General features: G+C 42.2%; 1 protein-coding gene across 4 annotated transcripts in view; it reads right to left on the bottom strand.

Moving 5' to 3' along the window:
- ENOSF1 (enolase superfamily member 1) overlaps positions 1 to 22,676 on the bottom strand; it is a 33,307-nt gene extending 10,631 nt beyond the window's left edge. Inside the window, exons 1-7 of one of the 4 annotated variants that reach the window (XM_019930569.3) lie at positions 12,554 to 22,676; positions 8,968 to 9,076; positions 4,924 to 5,039; positions 2,927 to 3,013; positions 2,572 to 2,598; positions 458 to 530; positions 310 to 348 (exon numbers count right to left, since the gene is read on the bottom strand). In XM_019930569.3, coding sequence (XP_019786128.1) covers positions 310 to 348; positions 458 to 530; positions 2,572 to 2,598; positions 2,927 to 3,013; positions 4,924 to 5,039; positions 8,968 to 9,076; positions 12,554 to 12,637 — 535 coding nt within the window. In that variant the 5' untranslated portion in view covers positions 12,638 to 22,676. The other 3 variants (XM_073790567.1, XM_019930568.3, XM_019930567.3) reach the window with 3 other exon arrangements.
- Positions 22,677 to 23,156: the final 480 nt, after the last annotated feature.

The raw sequence follows: 23,156 nt of genomic DNA, 5'->3' as shown, positions 1-23,156 counted from the left end.
CACCTGGAGGCGGTGCGGATCCCAAGGATGTCACACCCAGGTCCTGGGATACCCTCTGGGACGCCCTGCTGGCCAAGGCCTTGCCCGTGGCGTGTGGTGTAACCCTAAAAACAGCCTTGCTCCCAGCAGTGGCCGAAGTGAACTCTGACCTAAGAGGTCACACCAGGAGGCCGCTGCATCTAGACTCAACCGTCTGTCCGTGGGCCTGCTGCAGGGGGATGATGCGAACCCCTGGACACTCAAGGACGGGGACACTCAAAAGTGCACAATGATAGCAAAAATAATGAAGAGAATTTCCTCACAACCCACCTCGCTCTTTTTTCCCAACTTGACCTTTCTGCAGAATTTCTGGAAAAAATAAAAAGCATTATCACTCTTTTAGACAACAAAGCACTCGGCCCTGTTGCTTCCATATAAGAATGGACCAGAAAGCTCCCAGCTCCTGGGGATGACTCACCATAGGCTTCCTCCTCTGTCAGGACGTCAGTGATGTACCTAAAATCTAGGCAGGATACCAGCTTCCTGGGGTCCTGGCAGCAAGAGAGCAGGTAGGAAAGGCCCACATCAATTCACAAGTGGATTATGTTTCTAAGAATCTGCTGGACATGGGCTTATTCTGACCGGGAAAGGACCTTTGGGTCCCCTTCTCCTCCCTCCCCGAAGTCGGGGCTTTGGCCTCACTGGGGAGGCCCACATTCTAGGCTGGGTCTCTGGCGAGACCTCCCCACCCCAATCTAAGTCAGTCAGTTTGGAAGCAGGTTGTACTGTGACCAATAGTACTCCGCTGTAACCTTAAATATCATAAAAGCTCTCAATGCCGAGATTCTGCTTCTTTTAAGACCACTGGCATTGAAACGGAACAGGATCCAAAAGAATGAAAAGTCCACAGGTGGGATTTCAGGCACCTTCCTAGTGGCCCCAAATCATTCAGTTCTGGGGGCCACCTCCAACATCCCTCTCAGAGGCCAACCTTGAGCCTGCAGGTGGCTCAAAAGGTCCACGTCCTTCCCCTTCAGATGGCGCCCCCATGCCACCCGCAACCATGTCAGAGAGATGATGTTACAGCCTCTCATTTTCACTTTCCTCCAGAGAAGAGACAACGTCTGCCGGCCCAACAGTCTTCAAGGCCATGGTTCTTTGTTTTTTCTTTTTTTTTTTTAGTAAATTTGTTTATTTATTTTATTTTTGGCTGCGTTGGGTCTTCATTGCTGCACGCGGGCTTTCTCTACCTGCGGCGAGTGGGGGCTACTCTTCGTTGCGGTGCGCAGGCTTCTCATTGCGGTGGTTTCTCTTGTTGCAGAGCACAGGCTCTAGGGCACACGGGCTCAGTAGTTGTGGCTCGTGGGCTCCAGAGTGCAGGCTCAGTAGTTGTGGCACACAGGCTTAGTTACTCTGAGGCATGTGGGATCTTCCTGGACTAGGGCTTGAACCCGTGTCCCCTGTACTGGCATGCGGATTCTTAACCATTGCACCACCAGGGAAGTCCCAGGACCTTCGTTTGTTAACCACCAGATTTTCAGCAACCATCTAAGGCATTACCCCAAGCAAGATGATGCTCAGAGAGGTTAAGCAGCATGCTCAAGGTCACACAGCCAGGAAGTGGTGGAGTCCAGATTCAAAGCCAGGTCTGCCTGAGTCTGAAGTTCACTCCCCTTAACCTGCCCAGAGTTTTTTCCTCCTTGGCAGCCAGGTGCTCATCCCTGATATCAACAGGTCAGGGAGAAAGGAAACGGCAGGGGCACATCTTTAGAATTCACTGTGGGCTCCTTGCTCAAGAGTCTGATCTGCCATTTGCTCTTGGAGTCAAAGTGACCAGATAATATTTCAATAATAACATCTTGCTCGTCAGAGTTTGTAAAGCACTTTTCTCAATTGGTCTTTAAACCAATTCTACGGAATTTCTAGAGAAGTTATGATTATCCCCTTTTCACAGTTAGGAAGCGGAAACTCAAGAATTTGTGTTACATGTGGAAACAAGTGCCACAGTGGGGGAGGTGGGACCATCGGACCTCCCTGCCTGTGTGAGCACAGCTCTTTGTTACTTCAAATACCAGAAAAAGAATATTAGACTTGGGACTTCCCTGGTGGTCCAGTGGTATAGAATCCATCCTGCAATGCAGGGGACGTGGGTTTAATCCCTAGTTGAGGAAATAAGATCCCACATGCTGCAGGGCAACTAAGCCTGTGTGCCACAACTACTGAGCCCACGCGCTCTGGAGCCCATGAGCCACAACTAGAGAGAAGCCCGCACGCCACAACTGGAGAGAGAAAAGACCCACACGCCACAACTGGAGAGAGAAAAAACCCACACGTCACAACTAGAGAGAAGCCCACATGCCGCAATGAAGAGCCCGCGCGCGGCAAAGAAAGATCCCGTGTGCCACAACTAAAGACCCGACGCAGCCAAAAAAAAAAAAAGAATATTAGACTTTACTGGGTTTTGTTTGATCAGCACTATAGTGATTGATCCAGAGGCAGTGCTGAATGTATTTACTGATTATCAAAAGGCAAGTAATCCATGAAATCCATTTCATTTACAGAAACAATGAGAATATTAAAGAATTTACTTACCATGTCAACAAGTAACTTCCACAGAGGCTTGAAGAAAAGAAAAGATTTGTAAAATGTGTGAAGTACCCAAAACGTGTTAAGTACCCACTTGTTTTCTGACAGTAAATGCACTAGTGGCGAATTCCCACTATCAGACTAACACCTGCCTCCCAGCCCCTCGCCTCTGCTACCCCTTCTTGCTCAGCCCTTTCTAACCTACTCCAACAACAACCTGACTGTGGCCAGTACCTCTCAGCGGAGACGAATAATCGAACAATTCTCCATATGTCACTTGGGAGCCTGCTGTGCGTTTGCCTTTGCTCATAGAGGAAGTGTCTGTGCTGCAGGGTCACAGAGGTGCTGCCTGGAGGATTACCTTTCCCTCCTGCTTGGCCCACAGGTCCCACACGGCATTGAGAACGGCCGACGTGGCCAGATGCACCACACCCTTCTCGGGACCGATCTGGTTAGGAAGCAAAACACACCAGCACTTCTTAGAAAAGAAAAAGATATTTAGGTCTTCTAGCCAGGGACATGTTTCATGAATTAAAAGGCAGCGATGGAAACTCACTTAGAGGATAAGCTCTTTTTCAATAGTTTCTAACCTATAGAAGATTTGCAAGAATAGTACAAAGAACTCCTATATATTTCTCTGTCTCTCTCTTTGTATATACATATATACACACATACACATATGTACAGAAAAATAAAATATATTATATAAACTTATTTTACTGAGTCATTTGAGAGTAAGTTGCAAATATCATGCCCCTTTAACCCTAAATACTTCAGAATGTAGCTCCTAAAAACAAGGACATTCTCTTACATGACCATAGAACAAGGATCAAATTCAGGGAATATAACATTGATAGAATACTATTACCTACAAAGACAGTCTATAATCAAATTTCACCAACTGTCCCAATAATGTTCTTTCTTGTATTCACATATTAGATTTAGCTGACATTTCACTTTAGTCTCTCTTTATCTGGAGCAAATTTTCTTCTTTTTAAAAATGATATCAATATTCTCAAAGAGTACAGGCCAGTTGACTTACACAATGTTCCTCCACCTGGGTTGGTCTGCAGCCCCATCATGATTAGATTGCAACGTTGCCACCACATTTTTTTGTTAGGGCTATTATCTTTTAGCACTTGGGTAAGATGTATCCTTTAGGCTTCCCCACTGTGTGGTTACCATTTCCCTTTCTAAGTAAGGAGATTAATATTGCCCCCAAGTTTTACCATCCATTGGTGATTCTTGCCTCAGTCAATTACAGGTATGGTTGTAATATGGTGGTTTTCTAATGTTACCATTCCTGTTATATTAGTGTGTATTCGATTGTAATGACAAAGTTTCCCTTGTTGGTTGGTTGTTTGCTATCTGAACAGACTCATGGAGTCTTAGGTTATTCAGTGACTTGTACACATCACCACCACATTTCTCTTGATGCTTGAATTGTCCCAGATTCGACCAGTGGGAACTCCTTCGAGGGGATGCTTTAAAAGCAAGTTTCACTTGGTTGGCAGAAGTTAAGAATGAAATTCGAGGCAATGTGGACAATAAGCCTTTCTCTGTGCATGGACAGGAGACTGAGCACTTAGGAAAAGACAGAGCTGATGTCAGGAGACATCGGCAAGGTCTCTGCTGCTAGACTGACCTTACTGTGATAAAATCCTCTCTCTAGAACCTCATTTTCTTCATGCTTTGAACTTAGGTTTCAAATATAGCCCTATACACATAAAGGTGCTCTGGTCTTTCTCTTCTTAACCTTTGTTCTTCTCTTACGTTTGTCCTTAATAAGTGCCTCCCACAACTTCAATTCTACTCACATTATGTCTCCCTTAAAATGGTTGCCCATGGGCTTCCCTGGTGGTGCAATGGTTGAGAGTCCGCCTGCCGATGCAGGGGACACGGGTTCGTGCCCCGGTCCGGGAGGATCCCACATGCCGCGGAGTGGCTGGACCTGTGAGCCATGGCCGCTGAGCCTGCGCGTCCGGAGCTCCACAACGGGAGAGGCCACAACAGTGAGAGGCCCGCGTACCACAAAAAAAAAAAAAAAAAAAAATGTTGCCCATTCAGCACTTTATCCTCTAGAGAGTCTAGACCACTTCTCCCCATCCAGGGAGCAGAGATGAGGTCCATAAGGGCAGAGATAGCTCTCAGGATCCAAATATGTCCAGATTCAAGTCTTACAGAAAGGAACAGATTACCTCAAAATACTGATTGTCCAAATGGTTCAAGCCCTAATTTATCTGAATAAAATGTTTTACCTTAAAATTGTAAACCTGTCTCTATTTTCACAAATGCTGCAATCAAAGGACATGAGACCTGAGTTATTTATAGAAGTGTTTTACAAAACAGGTGCCTTACCCATCTGAGCTGGCTGTCGCTCGTGAGCTGTCTGTAGAAGCCTCTGAAATCACCAACAATGTCCCCGAGGTCCTTGTTAAGCAGGTGGGGGGCCAGGGCATTCACAGCACAGACAACTATTAAAGGGGATTTAATTCTTGTTTAGTTTTGGTGTAAATAAATTAAGACACGCAAGCACCACAAACAATCTAATGTGGGCATTAATGAAAATAATTTTAAATACAAAAGGTACATGCCTTTAAAAATTGCCCCAAATATGTCTTCTATGGTTGTCATAACTAATAGCACACGATAGAATGACTGTTAATCTATATACTGAGCTTAATTTCTGAAAAGAGCAAACCCATTTTGATTGACAGAGCCATAGATCTGAAAGTTTAAATCACGTTCCCAAATCATTTTCCTGTTCACTTTGTAAAGTGTCCATATGTCAGCTTCAAAACCAAACCTTGCTAATTCATTGTTCCTAAGGAATAAGACTCTGACTTACAGAATTTTTTTAAAAAATGCCTTTTGATCATTGTCAAGTATAGAAAGTATCTTGAATTCACAGCATAACTCTATTAAAAATGAAATGAATTTGCAAATGGCTTAATACTTACATGTAAAATGTTAAACTACATGAAAACACTTTTCATAAACATTAAATTTCTTACCATTGACTTGTGATAGACTACATTTTTCATAACTAATTTCAAAGTTAATCTGCATTTGGGTCAGCATTACCATCAATTACTTATTTTTGGTGTTCTACTTAAAAAAGACTTTATTGTGTTATTTCAGATGAACAAGTAAAGTAACAAACTGTATGGGAAAGATCCTTCTATCCTTTGCTCAGTCTATAAAACACTCAGTCTATGTGTAAAAGGCCAAAATAATCAAACCAAGTCATCAACTTAGCCCTAAAGCAATGAATTTATTATAAAAAATTTTGATCGACTTTTGTTTGGTATAGCCACTGCTTCAATATTAAAATTCTCACATCATTTCACAGGATAGTTGTAGAGGCACAGTTTTACTATCAGTCAGATCTTAGGAGAAAGATGTTTTGAAAGTATTTAAAACATGTTCTTAGGATCTGCTTGGTCTCTGTGACGCAGCCCTCAGATGATTCGCACTGGCTCTCACATACAGCATTTAGGGCTGATCCACACTTTCTGTGTTCTCTAGGGCTTTTGTTAATGGCATGCAGACTGATTCCAGTTCAGGTGCTCAGTCCCTAGAACTGTGAGAAGACAGAGTGCTCCTCAGTCCTTGATGGTTGGTGCTCTTGGATTAAAGACATCTGAAGAGTAAGTCAGCGACTCTCGTATCATTATCTGCATTAAACCTCTGTTCTACTGAGATGGTTGCTGAAAACCATGGACTGTTCGCATCACAAAGCAAACACATTTAACAAATGTTAAGGATGGGCTCATCTTTCACAGCTCTAACAGAAGCGCAAGCAACACTAATACATTCATCTAGAGGATGTGGATTCTCCTTGCTCAAACTGAGGCCACTGCAGGAAGTTTACTAAAATTTGGTGCCTTCCACAGAAATTCGGGCGGTGGTGGTCTGACTCCAGTGTGGAGAACAGTCTGCTTCAGGTGTGCACATCTGAAGCAATGGGTGGGAAATCTGTCTGGAAACACTCGGCCTTGAAGGCAGCTCCGTGCTGACTGAGGCCAGGGTTCTCTCCTGTGACTACATCTGTCCAGGACTCACTTCCTGGGACCTCCTGCCCGGGAGGGACAAGTCAGTAAAGGCTATGGAGGACCCTGGGTCTGAGCTCTCATGCTGGCAAGAACGCTTGTGGACATCTTTTCTCTTTAAAAATTATGCTTTTTTCACCTCTTTTTCTTTTCCTATTAAAAGAAACTATATTGGTCTCATTTATACATAAAAAATCAACCATAACTTCCCCGCTCTCTCACATATAGGCGCTTTCTGCACAGTAATGAGGAAAGCATTGTTTTCTTTCTGTTTTCTTGGATCATAAAAGATGATTAGGTAAGTAGGCTGATAAAGGCTGCAGAAGAACCGTGATGAGCTAATGGAATTTTTTTCAACTTTAATTTGAACACCACGTAACACGTTCAGTGAGACGGCAGTGGCAGTGAAAAATGCAACAAGGTTAAAATTAAAATGGGTTCCGTCATGCTGTGGTCTGAAACAGGCGGAAGCCACCTCCATCACCACAAAAGAGCCATTTGTTCCAGGCACAGAGAGATGGAAATTGATTTCTCCTGCTCGAGGCATCCATTGGGACAGTGTGGGGGAGGGGAGGGGTCAGGGAGGTCCCCACACAGTGAACTCAGCAACACATCTGTCCCAGGGACCACGTGACAGTGCAGCGTCCCTCCACTGCGGGCCCAGTTCCAGGTCCTGGCTGTTAACAGAGAGTGGTTCTCATGGCTTGTCCCAGAACACATCTTGTAAGCCTGCTGAGTTTTGTACAAACTTTGGGGGCTGCCCTGTATGGCTGGAGAAAGCAGCTTCATAAAGTGCTCAACTTACACCAGTGAATTAAAGTTGCAGGAGAAGCTGATACACAGCTCAGCAACCTGTGGGGGTCAGCAGTCACTGCCTGGGAGAAAACATCAACAGTGAATGGTTGACTTAGGGGGAGGGGGTCAGGGAATCATTGCCGAGGTGCCTCCTTCTGCCCAGCCAATTCCTAGTTACCCCTCAAGGCTCATCTCAAAACCTCACCATTGCTCTGAGGCCGTCCTGACCCTCCTGGACAATGAACTAAACTTCTTTCCGTGTAGCTTGTACTCAAAAAAAAAAAAAAAAATAGTCCTTCTCGCACTGCACTATTGATTCTTTTATGTCTGTCTCCCTGAGAAGTTCGTGATTTCCTTCTCCTTGTATGTGGGACTCTGTCCCCTTTCTCTCTGTTTGTAAAGTCATTTCTGCAGTGCCTGGCAGAGCGCCTAGCACACAGGAGGTGTCTGCGGAAGGCCCAGCTGACGGATGACTGGACGGCAGCCCTGGGAGGAGCTGGAAGAGCCTGATGGCATCCACATAACGCTCAAGAAAGGTTCCCTTGTCCTACACACACACACACACACACACACACACACACACACACACACACACACACACATACACACACACATACATTCATACACACATACATACACACACACACACACCTTTTATCTGCTCGATGATACCAAAATCGTTCGGTGGGTCAAGAGTTTTCTTCTACAACTAGGCAAGGGCTGACAGTACAAATATCCATGAGGGAGGTATCGCATCACCACCAAAGTTAGAGAATCTATTTCCTCCCTTCCTGGACCCTCACCCTTCAACCTATCATAATTCGGCTTCAGCTCCTAATGAGCCATTGAAATTGATCTGTCAGAGGTCTTCTTTTTGTACATATTGAATTTTGTACACTGTGCGTGCATTAAAAAAAACAATTATGCATTTAAAAAAAAACAAGCAAATAATTTGTATGTAAATATTCCGGAGAGAAAGCACTTCGGGCAGTCAGGACTAACCGAGCAGCTGTCTGGGCCTCAGTTTCCTTATCTCCAAAAATGTGGACTCTCAAGACTGCTGAGCCCTCATCCAGCTCTGAGAAAAGACAGGCTTACTCACGGCTCAATGTGCATTCTTCACTATCTGCTCTTCCAGATGAGAGTTCTGAAACTGGGCAGGACCTACAGCCTTTTCTGCCCAGAAGAGCAGTGAACTTGAAACCAACTCAGTGTGGAATATTCAGAAAAGCAAGTAGGCTCTCTGCACACAACAATAAGCCTTGTTCTGTGAATGCATGCCTGCCTACGTCATGTCCCTCACTCACTCACACAGTTCAGGTCCTCAAAGCTCTGCACAGAAATCGGCTGAGATTCAAGGATTCACCTGTAGTCTATGGATGACTACAAGGAGAGAAGCCAAAATCTGCTATTTAAAAATTTATCCCAATGAAATAAACCATTAAACATTGTTTTTACTCACTTCAAGCAGTGTAAATACGGAGGAAAATAAGGTCAGAACTGGAATGTAAATGAAACTTAAGCATTCTAGAACCTCAAGGGATGTTCAACTCACCAACTTCAGTGCCTTTCCCCAGAGTGAAGGTGATTCCGTAGCCCTTGAGTCCATCTTCCGCATCCGTCTCCAAGACAACATAGGCAGCTGAGTAATCAGGGTCTGTGTGCTGGAGGGGAAATGATCCCCCCAAATCCGCAAACGTGAGAAATCCCCAAATAAACCCGGGAATGATGTCACGTAAGAACAGAAAACACCAAAAAGAGTTCCCATCAGAGGGAACTGTTCATGTTCCCCAAAGGAAACACAGGAGCTCTGAATGGACAAAAGGAATGTCCTCCTGAAGGATGGCAGTTGGACTTGAGGTGACAGTGAAGATCCAGGAATGAGATCTGGGAGTCTTTGGCATAAAAGTGGTCACTGAAGCCATGAACACAGAGGGGGTCTTAATGGGAGTGTGTGATGAGACAGGAAAGACATTGAGGCCTGAGCCTTGAGAGGGAAGAAGGGGGTCAGTATAGGAAGGAGCAGCCAGAGAGGCAAGTGGTCAGCGAGGGAGGGATGGGCAGCAGACAGCAAGAAATGTAGACCAGGGTGAAGGACACTGGATGCAGAAATAGAAAGGGCAGTTCCAAGAGAAGGAAGGAGACACAGGTCAACTTCAGGTTAAGGAGGAAGTAGATGAACGGATGGAGGCAACAGGCATGGACCAGTAATCTAGGGTTCGGTGGGGAAGGGACAGAAAGGGGGTGGAGAGGCCAAGTAAAGACTATTCCAAAGTGGGAAGCCCTGTCCATGTGGGATGGAGAGGGGCCACTAGAAAAGGAGAGGCTTAAAATGAAAAGGGAACAGGCCCTGGCAGTCAGAAAAGGTGGGCATGGGGACACAGGCATAAATCAGTTCTGGAGAAGGACATGCCTTACAGAATAAAGGGAAAGATGAGAGGGATGGCTGGAGGCTGATGTGCAGAGATGGGGCCAAGGGCGCATTAGTCTTCAGTCTTTGTGGTGACACAGTGGCACAGGACTGGGTGGCAGAGGCGGGAGAGAGTGGTCTAGACAGCAGCTTCAGGGAGCTCAGCAGACAACGGGGAATGGAGAGGAAAAGTATGGCTGGGACAAGACATGGAAGCAACCTAAGGGTCCACTGACAGATGAATGGATAAAGAAGATGTGGTACATATATACAATGGAATATTACTCGGCTGTAAAAAAAGAATGAAGTAATGTCATTTGCAGCAACATGGATGGACCTAGAGATTATCACACTAAGTGAAGTCAGTCAGACAGAGAAAGACAAATACCATATGATATCACTTATATGTGGAATCTAAAATATGACACACAAATGGACTTTACAAAACAGAAACAGAGTCACAGACATAGACAACAAACTTATGCTTACCAAAGGAGAAGGCAGGTAAGGATAAATTAGGAGTTTAGAATTAACATATACAAACTACTATATATAAAATAGATAAACAAGAAGTATTTACTGTATAGCAGAAGGAACTACATTCAATATCTAATATAAACTATAATGGAAAAGAAAAAAAAAAGTCGGGCTGGGAAGTGGCAGGCTCAGCAGAGCTGGGCTCTCTGGAACCGTAGTTAGCTCCTGCATAAGTGCTGGTAAGAGCACTGCAGGCCCGAGGGCTCCACGTTTCTTAAAAGGCTGGTAAGAAATCGTAACTGGAACCCACTGCTTGAACAAATATGGGGAACAGTTTCAGGGCTCCTTCATGAAAATACCCTACTTGTGATCAGGAAGACTCGCTCTGCTGCTAAGTGCTAAGGGAGCTGAACTGCTGAGTGCTGCGTGCAGTGAGGGTGCGGGGAGCAATCCTCAGTCATGGCAGTACTGCTGAGGACTGACAAGCAGACTTGCGATTAAGAAGGCACTTGGGGGGAGTTCCCTGGTGGTCCAGTGGTTAGGACTCTGCGCTTCCACTGCAGGGGGCACGAGTTAGATCTCCTAAGATCCTGCATGCCTCGGGGTGGCCAAATAAATAAGTTAATTAATTAATTAATTAAAAGGAAGGCACTTGGAAATCAGCATACAACACACACCATATCTCTGGGAGATAATACTTCAGTATTTATGAGCTTGCAATACAGCTGTCAGATAATAATCTCTCCTGACCCAGAGGTCATAAACCACTCAGGCCAGAGACAAATTCCATTTCCTAAGTTATTCCACAGTAAGCCAGCAACCTTAACACTTCACAAATTCAAAGAAGAGAAAAATGGAGGTCAGCACTCTTCTGCTTCAGTTTCTTCATATGTAAACAGTAATTACAGCCACAGTTATTGCCAGCCTTCTCTGTGTCAGGCTCTCTACACACATCTCATTTACATGTATAAAGCAGACACTGTTACACCCATTTTACAGATGAGAAAACCCAGGCCTGGAGAGATTGTGTGGTTTCCCCACAGCTGCTACACCTCAGAGGGGCAGAGGCGATAGCACATGATCAGGTATTTGAATTTTACAAGTCAGTAAAATTTCAAATATTTGTTTGGAGATCCACAAAGGATTGCCCAGTGGGTGTTTTTTGTCATTTACCATAACATCATATAAGAAAGGACAAATAAGGGTTTTTAAAAGCAGGAAGAACCTAATCTCAGAATAAAGGACATTCTTTTAAGTAACTTTAGCACTTTTTAACAAAAGGTCATTTCAGGTACACAAAGAGCATAGGGAATGTAATACACATCAGGGTGCCCTCCATCCAGCTTAAGAGGCAAAACTTTACAGTGTGAATGAAAGTCCTTGGGTACCCAATTCCCCTCCCTCCATACAAGTAACAGATAATCATTATCCTAACACGGATGTTTCACACATTCATTACATACCCTGCAACTTTGTTTTTCCAGTGTGCCATGTGTGAGTGGGCCGGGAGGGGCAGTGAGGATCCAGTGGGGACAGGCCTGGAGGAGACCCTGCACAGGACTCATATTTGGGAACCACTGCACTAGAAGGTGGTGGTGGCGTGGGCTGTCCCGCTAACACTCTCAGGGAGCAAAAATGCCCTTCAGTGCTTACTTTACTGCATCTCCAAAGGCTGACATCTACTTAACTCTTTATGTGACACATCCTCTATAATCATGTTTTCAGGTAATTTCATGAGAGCCCCCTCTTACACGACCCAGTTACTGCGAGTTTGTTCGTCTGGTTTTCCAGCCAGACTGTGACTCCTTCACTTCGCAGATGGGCCTCTTGGGTTAGGAGCTTTCCCAGGTCACACAGCAAGCTGTGGCGGAAGCAGGATCACCACCTAACACCCTGCCCGGGTCTTCCTGGTCTCCTTCTGGTTGAGAAGCTAGCGCTGTGTTTTAGGGTTTCACTGGTGGGAACCTAACAACATCGTTTTGCAAATACGATTCGCATTTCCAGCAAAATGAGAATTGTAAATGTAAAAACAGGAAATACTAAATGTCAGCAAAGAAAGGAACAGTAAGAAAAGAGAAAAAAACCTAGGAGGGTGGAGAGTCTCTAGATACCTTCATTCCCCTTCCCGACCTCTCCACTTACAAAAGCAACGGTTCCAAGGTTGGGAACCTTCCTGGGGCCTGCGGGGTGCCCCGAGCCTAAACGGCCCAGCGTCGGAGGGGCGGGAGGGCACCGGCGGTCAGGCAGCGCTTACCATAGCGTCCGAGCCGTGGCCCCCGAGCGACGTGGGGAAGCGCACGTCGCGAACCGAGAGCCGAGAGATCCTGCCGCGCACCATGTCGCCCGCACCCCGAGGCTGCCAACTCTCACGGCCGCGCTCGAGAACTTGGCGAACTCAGTGAACTTGGCCCGACTGGAGTGGCCAGCCCAGTTCAGGGTCCCATGACTCCTACGTTTTTCGCGCCAAGTTTCCGCCCGTACTGAGGGAGCTGCACCACAGGCGGACTCGTTCGGGTTCTCCACCCACCTCGCTCCGCGTCGGCAACCCCGCAGGACCCTGCTCCGCCCAGACTAGAAACACGCAAAGTGACCTTACCGGGAGCGGTGCCCGAGAGTGCGAGCCCGAGAGTGCGTGTCCGGTCAGAGTGAGATCGCCTAGCAGCAGATTCGGGTCAGCTCAGCGCCTGCCCTCAGTCGGAAGGTCAGCCAGGATAGCCTTGGGCTAGAAGATCCTAAGGGTCTTTTAAGTGACCTCAGCCTGTTTACCACCTGATAAAGAGGCGGCTCACGATTTATTACACCCTTGCTGATGCAGAGTGCTTTAAATACATGACCTCTTATCCGCCCAACTCTACAAGTAGGCAGGTCATGTCCATTTTATTGGTGAAGGAATGGGGATTTGGAGAGATTGATTTAAGAGACTTGCCCAAGGCCACAAAGCTAGTTAAGTGGCTGAGAGTTCTAGCTGCAAACCCAGGGCTCTGTCCTCTGGGTTGCAGGGACTCTGGGGTTCAGAGCTATAGGATCCCTCTGACAGCATGGTGAAGGCTATGGACACCGCCCCCTCCAACGTGCACATGTAAGTTTTTATACCATTTTGGGGGGGGGGCGGGGGTCACTGACCCCTTGCCTTGTAGTACAGCAGGCCACCTTTCAGTTCCTACTTCTGGGGACTGCTTTGAAAATTAAATGTTTGGGAAGCAGTGCTGTATAGATATTCCATTAATATATGTTCCTGTTGGTATGGCAAGGATGTTTTCAGGGATACCCAGGTCACCTCTGCTGCTCAAGGATGCAAACCCCGTTGAATGAATTCCTTTGGCTAAAGACTGAGATGGTTAACTCAAACGCCTACAGAGGCTGCATGGACACCAAGAAGCAAAGGTGTGTGTGGGGGCGGGGCGTGAGGCAAGAGGCAGTCACTGCAGCTAAGGGGCAGCCAGTTAGCTCCAGCTGATTGTGGCCCTGTGGGAATTAGAGCCCGGATTGCTGCATCTTCACATTTTCCAAGGGAAGTCTGAAATTCGGATGTTAATAGGAAATAGCCCTTCTTTTCCCTGTCCTACCCACTTTGCCATTTAGATAGAGATAATTTTACATATGGATCAACATTTATTAACAATTGTGTTACCTATTTGTTCACCCCTATTTTTTGCTTTCTTGATTTTGGGGGTTGGGGGTATGTGGCTGGAATATATGCTCAATTTATTTTTTTCAGAATGGGTCTCTGGCCTGGGTGATATATTCCGAGTACTTTGTGTTCTGAAGATGTCTTTTTCTTTCAGATCTGAAGGATTTTATTGTATAGAATTCTTAGTTCAAATGAATACTTTTTAAAGTAATGTTAAGTCTCATTCTTTAAAGAATACGCTGAGTTTTGGGTTTTTTTCCCACTCTCTGGAAAATGTTTGGATTTTCTCTTTATGGTTTAAAAATATTACTAATATATGTTTAGGATGAACTTAAGTATTAATCTTACTCTACAACTGATGGATTCTTTCAAGCCAGAAGCAATGTATTGCTCTGGAAAGTTTTCTCTACTGTTCCTTTCATTGGTTCTTCCTCTTCATCTGGAACTTACGTTGGTTTGTTAAGTTCAAATCTGAATCTGTCACCCATGCTTTAACTTAAACAAAAACAAAAAATCCACAATTTTTTTGACTCTTTGTTGAGTTCTGGGCATATCCTTTGGTTTAATATTCCAGCTTACTGACTGGATCAGTTTATCATACAGGGAGAGGCCTGGCTACCCAGCTATTCCAAATGCTGACCACACCCCCCATCCAAATCCCTATAATTAATAGCCCCACTACTTCTAGGAAAAATAAAGTAAAAGGGACAGGATTTATACTCCCATCTTACACAGCTAGAAAACCAGTTAAAATATTTGGAAGAAAGGATTTCAGACACTGGACCACAGGAGAGCAGAACTGTGATCTTGGAGAGAAGAAAAACAAAGCACCCTACAGTTGCACCAGCTTACTGTCTGGAGGCTGGAGGCTACTGGAAAGGGGGGTCCCAAACTGAGCCTAGCAGCGTTACTGACTTGAGAAGACTAATATTAGTGTTTGAGGAGGCCAATGTGGCTGTAATTTTAGAGGCAGAAAACAGAAGGATCTCTTCTAATCTTTGGCTGAGTGTGGATATGCACATGAATTAGAGGAAATTATTCAAATTTGAGGAAAGTCACCAGAAAGGAATAGGCAAAAAAATTATTGGAGGTTGCACAAGGTAGGGAATGGTACCTATTCCTGCCAGCCAGAGTGAGAAGATTTAGTAATACATGGGGCATCAGGTAGAACCCTCAACGGGGTATTGCCTTACTGGCAGAAAAAGTCTCCTAAGACTAAAGATTGTTTTGGATCTAACAGAACTTGAATGCAAAACTTGGAAGGATTCAACTGATTCCAAGTTAAGACTAGACAAAATAATACCTGGAGTTTCCACAGGGCTTAAAATAGTTCCTGTCCCCATGAGCCAGGGTAGAAAGTGTACATGAATCAAAATTCAACATTATTTAAAGGAATGCCCCCCTCCAAATTCTAGCAACCAAAAATTACAATTTATAGTGTCCAGCATCCAATCAAATTTACTAGGCATATATAAAAGCGGGAATATATAGCCCATGAACAAGATAAAGGTCAATAAATAGAAACAGACTCAACAGTCCTAAAATTCAGACAAGGACCTTCAAGATGGAAACTACAAGCATAAAGAGGAGAGGTATGAAAGATACAAAAAAGAAAAAAATGAAAGCTACAATTTCTAAGATTAAAAAAATACACTGTATGGGATTATAAGCAGAAAAGACACTTCAAAAGAAAAGATTAGTGAATATGAAGACAGAGTAAAAGAAAGTATCCATAATGAAGCAAAAAGAAGGATTAAACAGAAAAAGAATAGAAGAGAGCATCACTGACCTGTGAGACAATAGTAAATGGCCCAATAGACACGTAGAGGTCCAGAAGTGAATACAGAAAACAAATTGAAAAATAATGGCCCCAAATTCCCAACTTTGATGAAAACTATAATCCACTGAATCAAGCATCTTAAACTCTAAGTAGAATAACCTTTAAGAAAGTCATGTGAAGGTACATCATAAATAAATTGCTGAAAACCAGGAATAAAAGACTATTTTTAGGGACTTCCCTGGCGGTCCAGTGGTTGAGACTTCGCCTTCCAATGCAGGGGGCGCAGGTTCAATCCTTGGTCAGGGAGCTAAGATCCCACATGCCTCGCAGCCAGAAAACCAAAAACATAAAGCAGAAGCAATACTGTAACAAATTCAATAAAGACTTTAAAAATGGTCATCAAAAAAAAAAATCTTTAAAAAAAAAAAGACTATTTTTAAAACATTCTGAAAAAAAAGACACTCTACATTTAAAGAAATAAAATTGAGGACAACAGAAGACTTTTTGTCAGGAATAATGCAAGTTAGAAGACAGTGAAGAGACATCTATAAAGTACTAAAGGGAAAAAAAAAAAACCCTGTCAACCTAGAATTCTTAACTGAACTAAAACATTTCAAAAAGGAAGTCAAATAAAAACTTTTAAAATGCAGTACTATCAGACCTGTGCAAGAAGAAATATTAAAGGAAGCACTTCATGGAGAAGGAAAATGATATCAGAAGAAATCTGGATCTATGCAAAGGAATATTACCAAGGATAAAGGGAAATATTTAATAATGATAAAGGAGTCAATTTGTCCTGTGACGCAATAATCATAAATGTATATGCACCTAATAAGAGTTACACATGAAACAAAAAAGATAGAATTAAAAGGAGAAACAGAAAAATCTACAATTATAGTTGAGGATTTCAACATTCCTCTTTCAGTAATTGATAGGAAAAGCCAACAGAAAAGCAACAAAAATATAGAAGACTGAGCAATACTATCAATTAATTTGACCAAACTGACATTTCTAGAACACTCTAGCTGACAAAAGCAGGATGCATATTATTTTCAAGTACAAACAGAACATACATCAAGGTAGAACATATTCTGGGCCATGAAACAGAGTTTTAATACAGGTATACATTTGAGAGGATTGAAATTATACAAAATATGTTCTCTGGCCAAAACAGAAATAAACTAGGATAAGAGATTTCTGGAAAATCCCCAAATAATTAACAATTAAATAGCAAACATATAAATAAGCCACGAGTCAAAAAAGAACTCAGAAGGGAAATTAGAAAATATTTTGATATGGTAAGAACATATCAAAATATGTGGAATGCAGTTAAAGTAGTATTTAAACGGAAATTTATAACATTAAATGTATTAGAAAAGAAGGAAAGTCTCAAATCAATGATCTGAACTTCCACCTTAAAAAAAGCTAGAAAAAGAAGAGTAAACTCCAAAATGACAGAGCAAATAAAACCCAAAAGGATGAAATAAGTGAAGATAGGAAATCAGTGAAACAGAACACACATGCACATGGGTGATCGTGCACACATGCACACATACACACACATAAATACACGCATATAGAGCAAATCAATGAAACCAAAAGCTAGTTCTTTGAGACAAATCACTAAAATAGATAAACCACTAGCCAGACTAATGAGGAAAAACAACGGAGAGAAGACACAAATTACCAAGATTGCAAATAAAAGTGGAGGCAGCACTACAGATCCTACAAACACTAAACAATAATAAGGGAAGATTATGTACAAACCACCAAAGTTCATTCAAGAAGAAATAGATAGAGGGTAGGAGGGAGGGAGACGCAAGAGGGAAGAGATACGGGAACATATGTATATGTATAACTGATTCACTTTGTTATAAAGCAGAAACTAACACACCATTGTAAAGCAATTATACTCCAATAAATATGTTAAAAAATAAATAATCCTATAACTATTACAAAGTTTAATAATTTAATTCAAAGTGAAAATTTTTCCCTCAAAGTAAATTCCAGGCCATCTCAGCTTCACTGTTTACCAAACATTTATGAAACAATAGCAATTCTATGTAAACTCCTCAAAAAAATATGAGAGAACATTTCCCAGCTTTTAAATAGAGAGGTTAGTATTATCCTGATACTAAAACAAAGATATTATAAGAAAACAAAACTGCAGAACAATAGCACTCATGAACATATTCACAAAAATCTTTTTAAAAAATAGCAAATCTGACATTAGCACTATATAAAAAAGACAAAACATCACGACTGGGTGAGATTTATCCCAGTAATGCAAGGTTAGTTTAGCATTCAAAAATCATTAATGTAATTATTCTTCTTAATAATAGACTAAAAAAGAGAAACTATATGATCTTCATACAGACTGAAGAAGTATTTGACAAAATTCAACAATGATTCATGATTTAAAAAAAATCTCTTATCAAAGTAGCAAAAGAAGAAACTTCTTCAACCTGATAAAGGACATTTGGAAAAAACTATTGCCACCATCTGACATTATAGTAAAAAATTAATGCTTTCCCCATAAGATTAGAAACAAGCGCAGTGGTTGGGAGTCCGCCTGCCGATGCGGGGGACACGGGTTCGTGCTCCAGTCTGGGAGGATCCCACATGCCGCGGAGCGGCTGGGTCTGTGAGCCATGGCCGCTGGGCCTGCGCGTCCGGAGCCTGTGCTCCGCGGCGGGAGAGGCCACAGCAGTGAGAGGCCCACGTACCGCAAAAAAAAAAAAAGAAACAAGGCAAGGATATCTGCTTTCACCACTTCTATTCAATATAGTTCTGAAAGTCCTAGTTAGTGTAATATGGCAAGAAAAAGAAACAAAAGGCATATTGGAAAGAATAAAGTAAGCCTCTTTATTCTTGGATGACATGATTGATGGTTTTTGTAGAAAATCAACTTTGACTCACAGACATAGAGAACAAACTTACGGTTACCAAAGGGGAAAGTGGGGGTGGGGGGGGAGGGATAAATTAGGGGTTTGGGATTAGCAGATACAAACTACTATATATAAAACAGATAAGCAATAAAGTCCTACTGTAGAGTACAGGGAACTCTATTCAATATCTTGTAATAACCTATAACGAAAAAGAATATGAAAAAGAATATATATATATATATATATATGTGTATAACTGAATCACTTTGCTGTATACCAGAAACTAACACAACATTGTAAATCAACTATACACCAATAAAACTTTAAAAAAGAAAATCAACTTTGTAGAATTTACCAAAAAAAGCTTCTAGAATTAACGAGTTTAGCAAGTTTTAGGATTCAAAGTCAATTTAAAATCAATTAGGGATTTCCCTGGTGGTCCAGCGGTTAAAACTCCATGCTCCCAATGCAGGGGGCCCTGGTTCAATCCCTGGTCGGTGAACTAGCTCCCATATGCCACAACTAAGAGCCTGCATGCCGCAACTAAAATAGCCTGAATGTCACAACAAAGATCCCGTGTGCCGCAACTAAGACCCAGTGAAGCCAAATTAATTAATTATTAAAAATATAAAATCAATTACATTCAATATAACTAAAAATGGGAAATTAAAATTAGAAAACAATGCCTCTTTGTATTAAAAGTCTGGAATACTTAGACACAAATTTAACAACGACAACAACAACAAAAAAGCAAGATCTATACACTGAAAACTTAAGACCTAAATGTACAGAAAGTTCATAATCTTGGATTGGAAAATTCAATATTGTTAAGATATCAGTTCTTCCCAAACTGAACTACTGATTTGATGCAGTCTAATCAGAATCCCAGCAGGATTTTTTGTAGCTATTAAGGACTTGATTCTAAAATCCCTATGGAAATTTAAAGAACCAGAATAGCCAAAATAATCTTGAAAAGAAGAACAAAGCCAAACAATTTAAACTACTTGATTTTAAGACTTAACTATTATAAAAGCCACATTAATTAAGACAATGTGATATTGGCATAATGATACATGTAGATCAATGAAACAAGAGTCCTGAAATAGACCCACACATATACAGTAAACTGATTTGAAAAAGATGCCAAGGAAATTCAATGGGTAGAAGTCTTTGCAACAAATAGTGCTAGAACAAATGGATATTTGTATGGAAAAACAAACAAAACACTACCCTTGGCCTTTACCTTATATCATATACAAAGTCATCTTGGAATCCAGACATAAACATAAGAGCTAAAATTATAAAACTTCTGTAGAACACAATGGAGAAAATCTTTGTGAACTTGGGTAAGGCAAATTTTCTTAAGATACAAAGAGCGTAAATCATAAAAGGAAAAAAAATGATAAATTGCACTTCATCAAGATTGAAAATGTTTTCTCTTCAACAGACACCATTAAGGACATGAAAATGCAAGGTGCAGAATGGGAGAAAAATATTTGTAAAACATGTATCTGGTAAAGTCCTTGTATCCAGAATATTGAAAGAATTACAACTCAGTAATAAACAAACAACTTGGTATCAAAAGATGGGCAAAACAGACCCTCCACCAGAGAAGATATATGAATTTGAAATAAGTTTATGAAAAGACTCTTTTTTAATATAGCAGCCTTATTCATGATAGCCCCAAACATCCATCACTTGGTAAATGGACAATCAAATTGCAGTATATTCATACAAGGGGAAATTTCTAAGCCATAAAAAGATGAATCTCAAAAGCATATGCTAAGCGAAAGATGCCAGACACAAGTGACTACATACTGTGTGATTCCATTTATGTGAAAACCTAGAAATGTAGAACTGGAGTGGCAGAAGGCCCTCAGTGGTTGCCACAGGTCAGGAGTGAATGGAGAGGACTGACTGTAAGGGGGCATGAGGGAACTTTTTGGAAAGATGAAAAAGTTCTACATCATGATTCTGGCAGCGGTTTCACGACTGTACACGTTTGTCAAGACTCATCTAATTGTACACTTAAAATGGTGAATTTTATTTTATGCAATTATACCTCAATAAAACAAACAAAAAAATGTTGCGCTGGGGCTCCCTCCTCCTTTTATTTGTTAATTTTGAGTTTGAATTCTCTGAAATTGCACTTAAAACTCTCCAAGAATTTTCTCTTGTATTTATTTTGGACTGGGTTTCTTTTGGTTCCAGGAGTTTCTCAAAATTTCTGGATTGATGTCATCTTTCTAATTTTCTAGCAGTGGTAAGGATTACGAAAACAGACAAACCAACAACCCAAGATCTTTGATCCTTTGAAAGAGTTTGGGGGGCTTCCCTGGTGGCACAGTGGTTAAGAATCCGCCTGCCAATGCAGGGAACACGGGTTTGAGCCCTGGTCCGGGAAGATCCCACATGCCGCAGAGCAACTAAGCCAGTGCGCCACAACTACTGAGCCTGAGCTCTAGAGCCCGAGAGCCACAGCTACAGAGCCCGAGAGCCACAGCTACTGAGCCCACGTGCCACAACTACTGAAGCCTGCGTGCCTAGAGCCCTTGCTACGCAATAAGAGAAGCCACTGCAATGAGAAGCCCACACACCACAATGAAGAGTAGCCCCCGCTCGATGCAGCTAAAGAAAGCCTGCGTGCAGAAACAAAGACCCAACACAGTCAAAAATAAATAAATAAATAAATTTATGAGGGGGGGGAAAACAAACAACTTTATAAAAAAAAAAAGAAAGAGTTTGGGATCGGGAGACGTAAAAGCATACATGTAGTTTGCTAATTCCACAGTATATTCTCTCAATGTTTTAGGAGACCAAGGCTGAGGCTGTCCTTGAAAACAGGGATTATAAATAGCAATTGTAAGTGAATAAAAGGACTCTCATAACATTTAAGGGACACACCACTTTAAATAATTCAGTTTTTCTATTAGGATCACTGTCACTCCTTCTGGCCAACTGCAAAGTTGTTTCTTTTTATTTCTCTTGTCCCTATTACCACTTGGGCTGGGGGCAATTTTTTACTTCGGATTCTCGAAGTCCTCCAGCTTCCTCATGCTAACTTGACCTTTAAGATGTGACTGAAGGTGTACTGAACTGCTCCCCTGTGTATGTGGGAAACCTAGTGTCTGTCCCTCCCAGGGTCTCTGAAGCGCTTGGCGGACTTTTATTTTGTCACAACATTTAAACTCTTACATGTGAAATCCACCCCTCCCCTTTTTTGTACCTTGTCAACCCTCTGGACATTCCCCTAATCCCTTTACTTCCCCAAATGCCACCCACCCAGGGTGTGTAGCAGAGCTGAAGGAAAGTTTGTGGTAACAGAGGAGAGCTGATCAAGCATCTTAGACATCTTGTTTCTTGAAGGTCTGTCGGCCTTTCCTGCTACTGTGGGGTTCTCACACCATTTAACTTGGCTTTTATTGTTTTACTAATTTTCTGGGTACCTCCTTTTTCTTCCATTTCCTCTTTTTCTTAGGTCAGCACTCCCACCCCCTCATTCCTATTCATTTTTCATTCTACCCATGAATTGAATGATTCATTCATTCTTGGAGTGTTACATCTAACACTAGTCTGTTCAATGGAGTTTTAACATATATGGCTACCAATTTTTGAAAAACAGAAATTTAATTGAAAAATTCTTAAAAAGTTCCAATTTAGAAATTAAGAGTTTTGAATATGCTCAACGTTTGGTGTGTTCTCTCCATTTAATAAGGTCTTATGGTAACTTAACATTTAACAGAATATTGTATATTGCTACTGTTCCAAAAATGTTACTGTTTTGCAATAACTCTCACTTTGACATATAACATAAGAGTTTCCAATTTTCTACTGATACATCTAGTGGTGGCATGATGAGCATCAGTCAGGGTCCCAGCTGGAAACAAATGGCACACTCGAATTAAGATAAATCAAGGATATTTACAAACGGGGGGGGCAGGATAAGGGAATCACAAGAATTAATGCAGCAACCAACATTAACAGAAGCACCCCTAAGGCAGAAAAGATAGGGGATGGGAGGTCCCCCAAAGGAGAGGAGGTCCCTTCAGTTGGAGGACATAGCCAGCCCAACCTCACAGGGAGTGAAGCAGGGGAATAAATACCTTGACCTCTCTTTCAGGTCCTCCGGTCTTCTGCTAGAGCTCCTCGTTGGCTCAGCCCAAGAGGAATCCAGAGCAAGGGAACCCACTGGTGAGTACAGGCCAGCCTTCTAGCAGAGTATGGCTGTGGAAGGACAAATGGAAGACACCGGGCATACATTGCTTATTTTAATCAGAAATATTCCTTTCTGTATCGACAATTTGTTAATTAATCGGGACTCTGCTGTTGAAGGAAACCCAACTTGATGTCTTAAAAAAAAAAAAAAAAGTAAAGAAAGAAAGAAAATGGAAGAAAGGCAGGGGAGGAGCTGATTTTAGGGAAATAAATGCTGTTCAGGCACACACTCTCCTCCTCATCTCTGCATATGCTTGTTTGTTTTGTATCCAAGTGGGGACCTGGATTCCAAGAGCACTGAGCATTGGGGTAGATCTTTAGAGCAGTATAATCAGACAAAGGA

Source organism: Tursiops truncatus, chromosome 13, assembly GCF_011762595.2.
Source record: "Tursiops truncatus isolate mTurTru1 chromosome 13, mTurTru1.mat.Y, whole genome shotgun sequence".
Taxonomy (NCBI): Eukaryota; Metazoa; Chordata; class Mammalia; order Artiodactyla; family Delphinidae; genus Tursiops; species Tursiops truncatus.
Note: the sequence above shows the minus strand (reverse complement) of the source record. Positions and strands in the feature narration are given on the sequence as shown.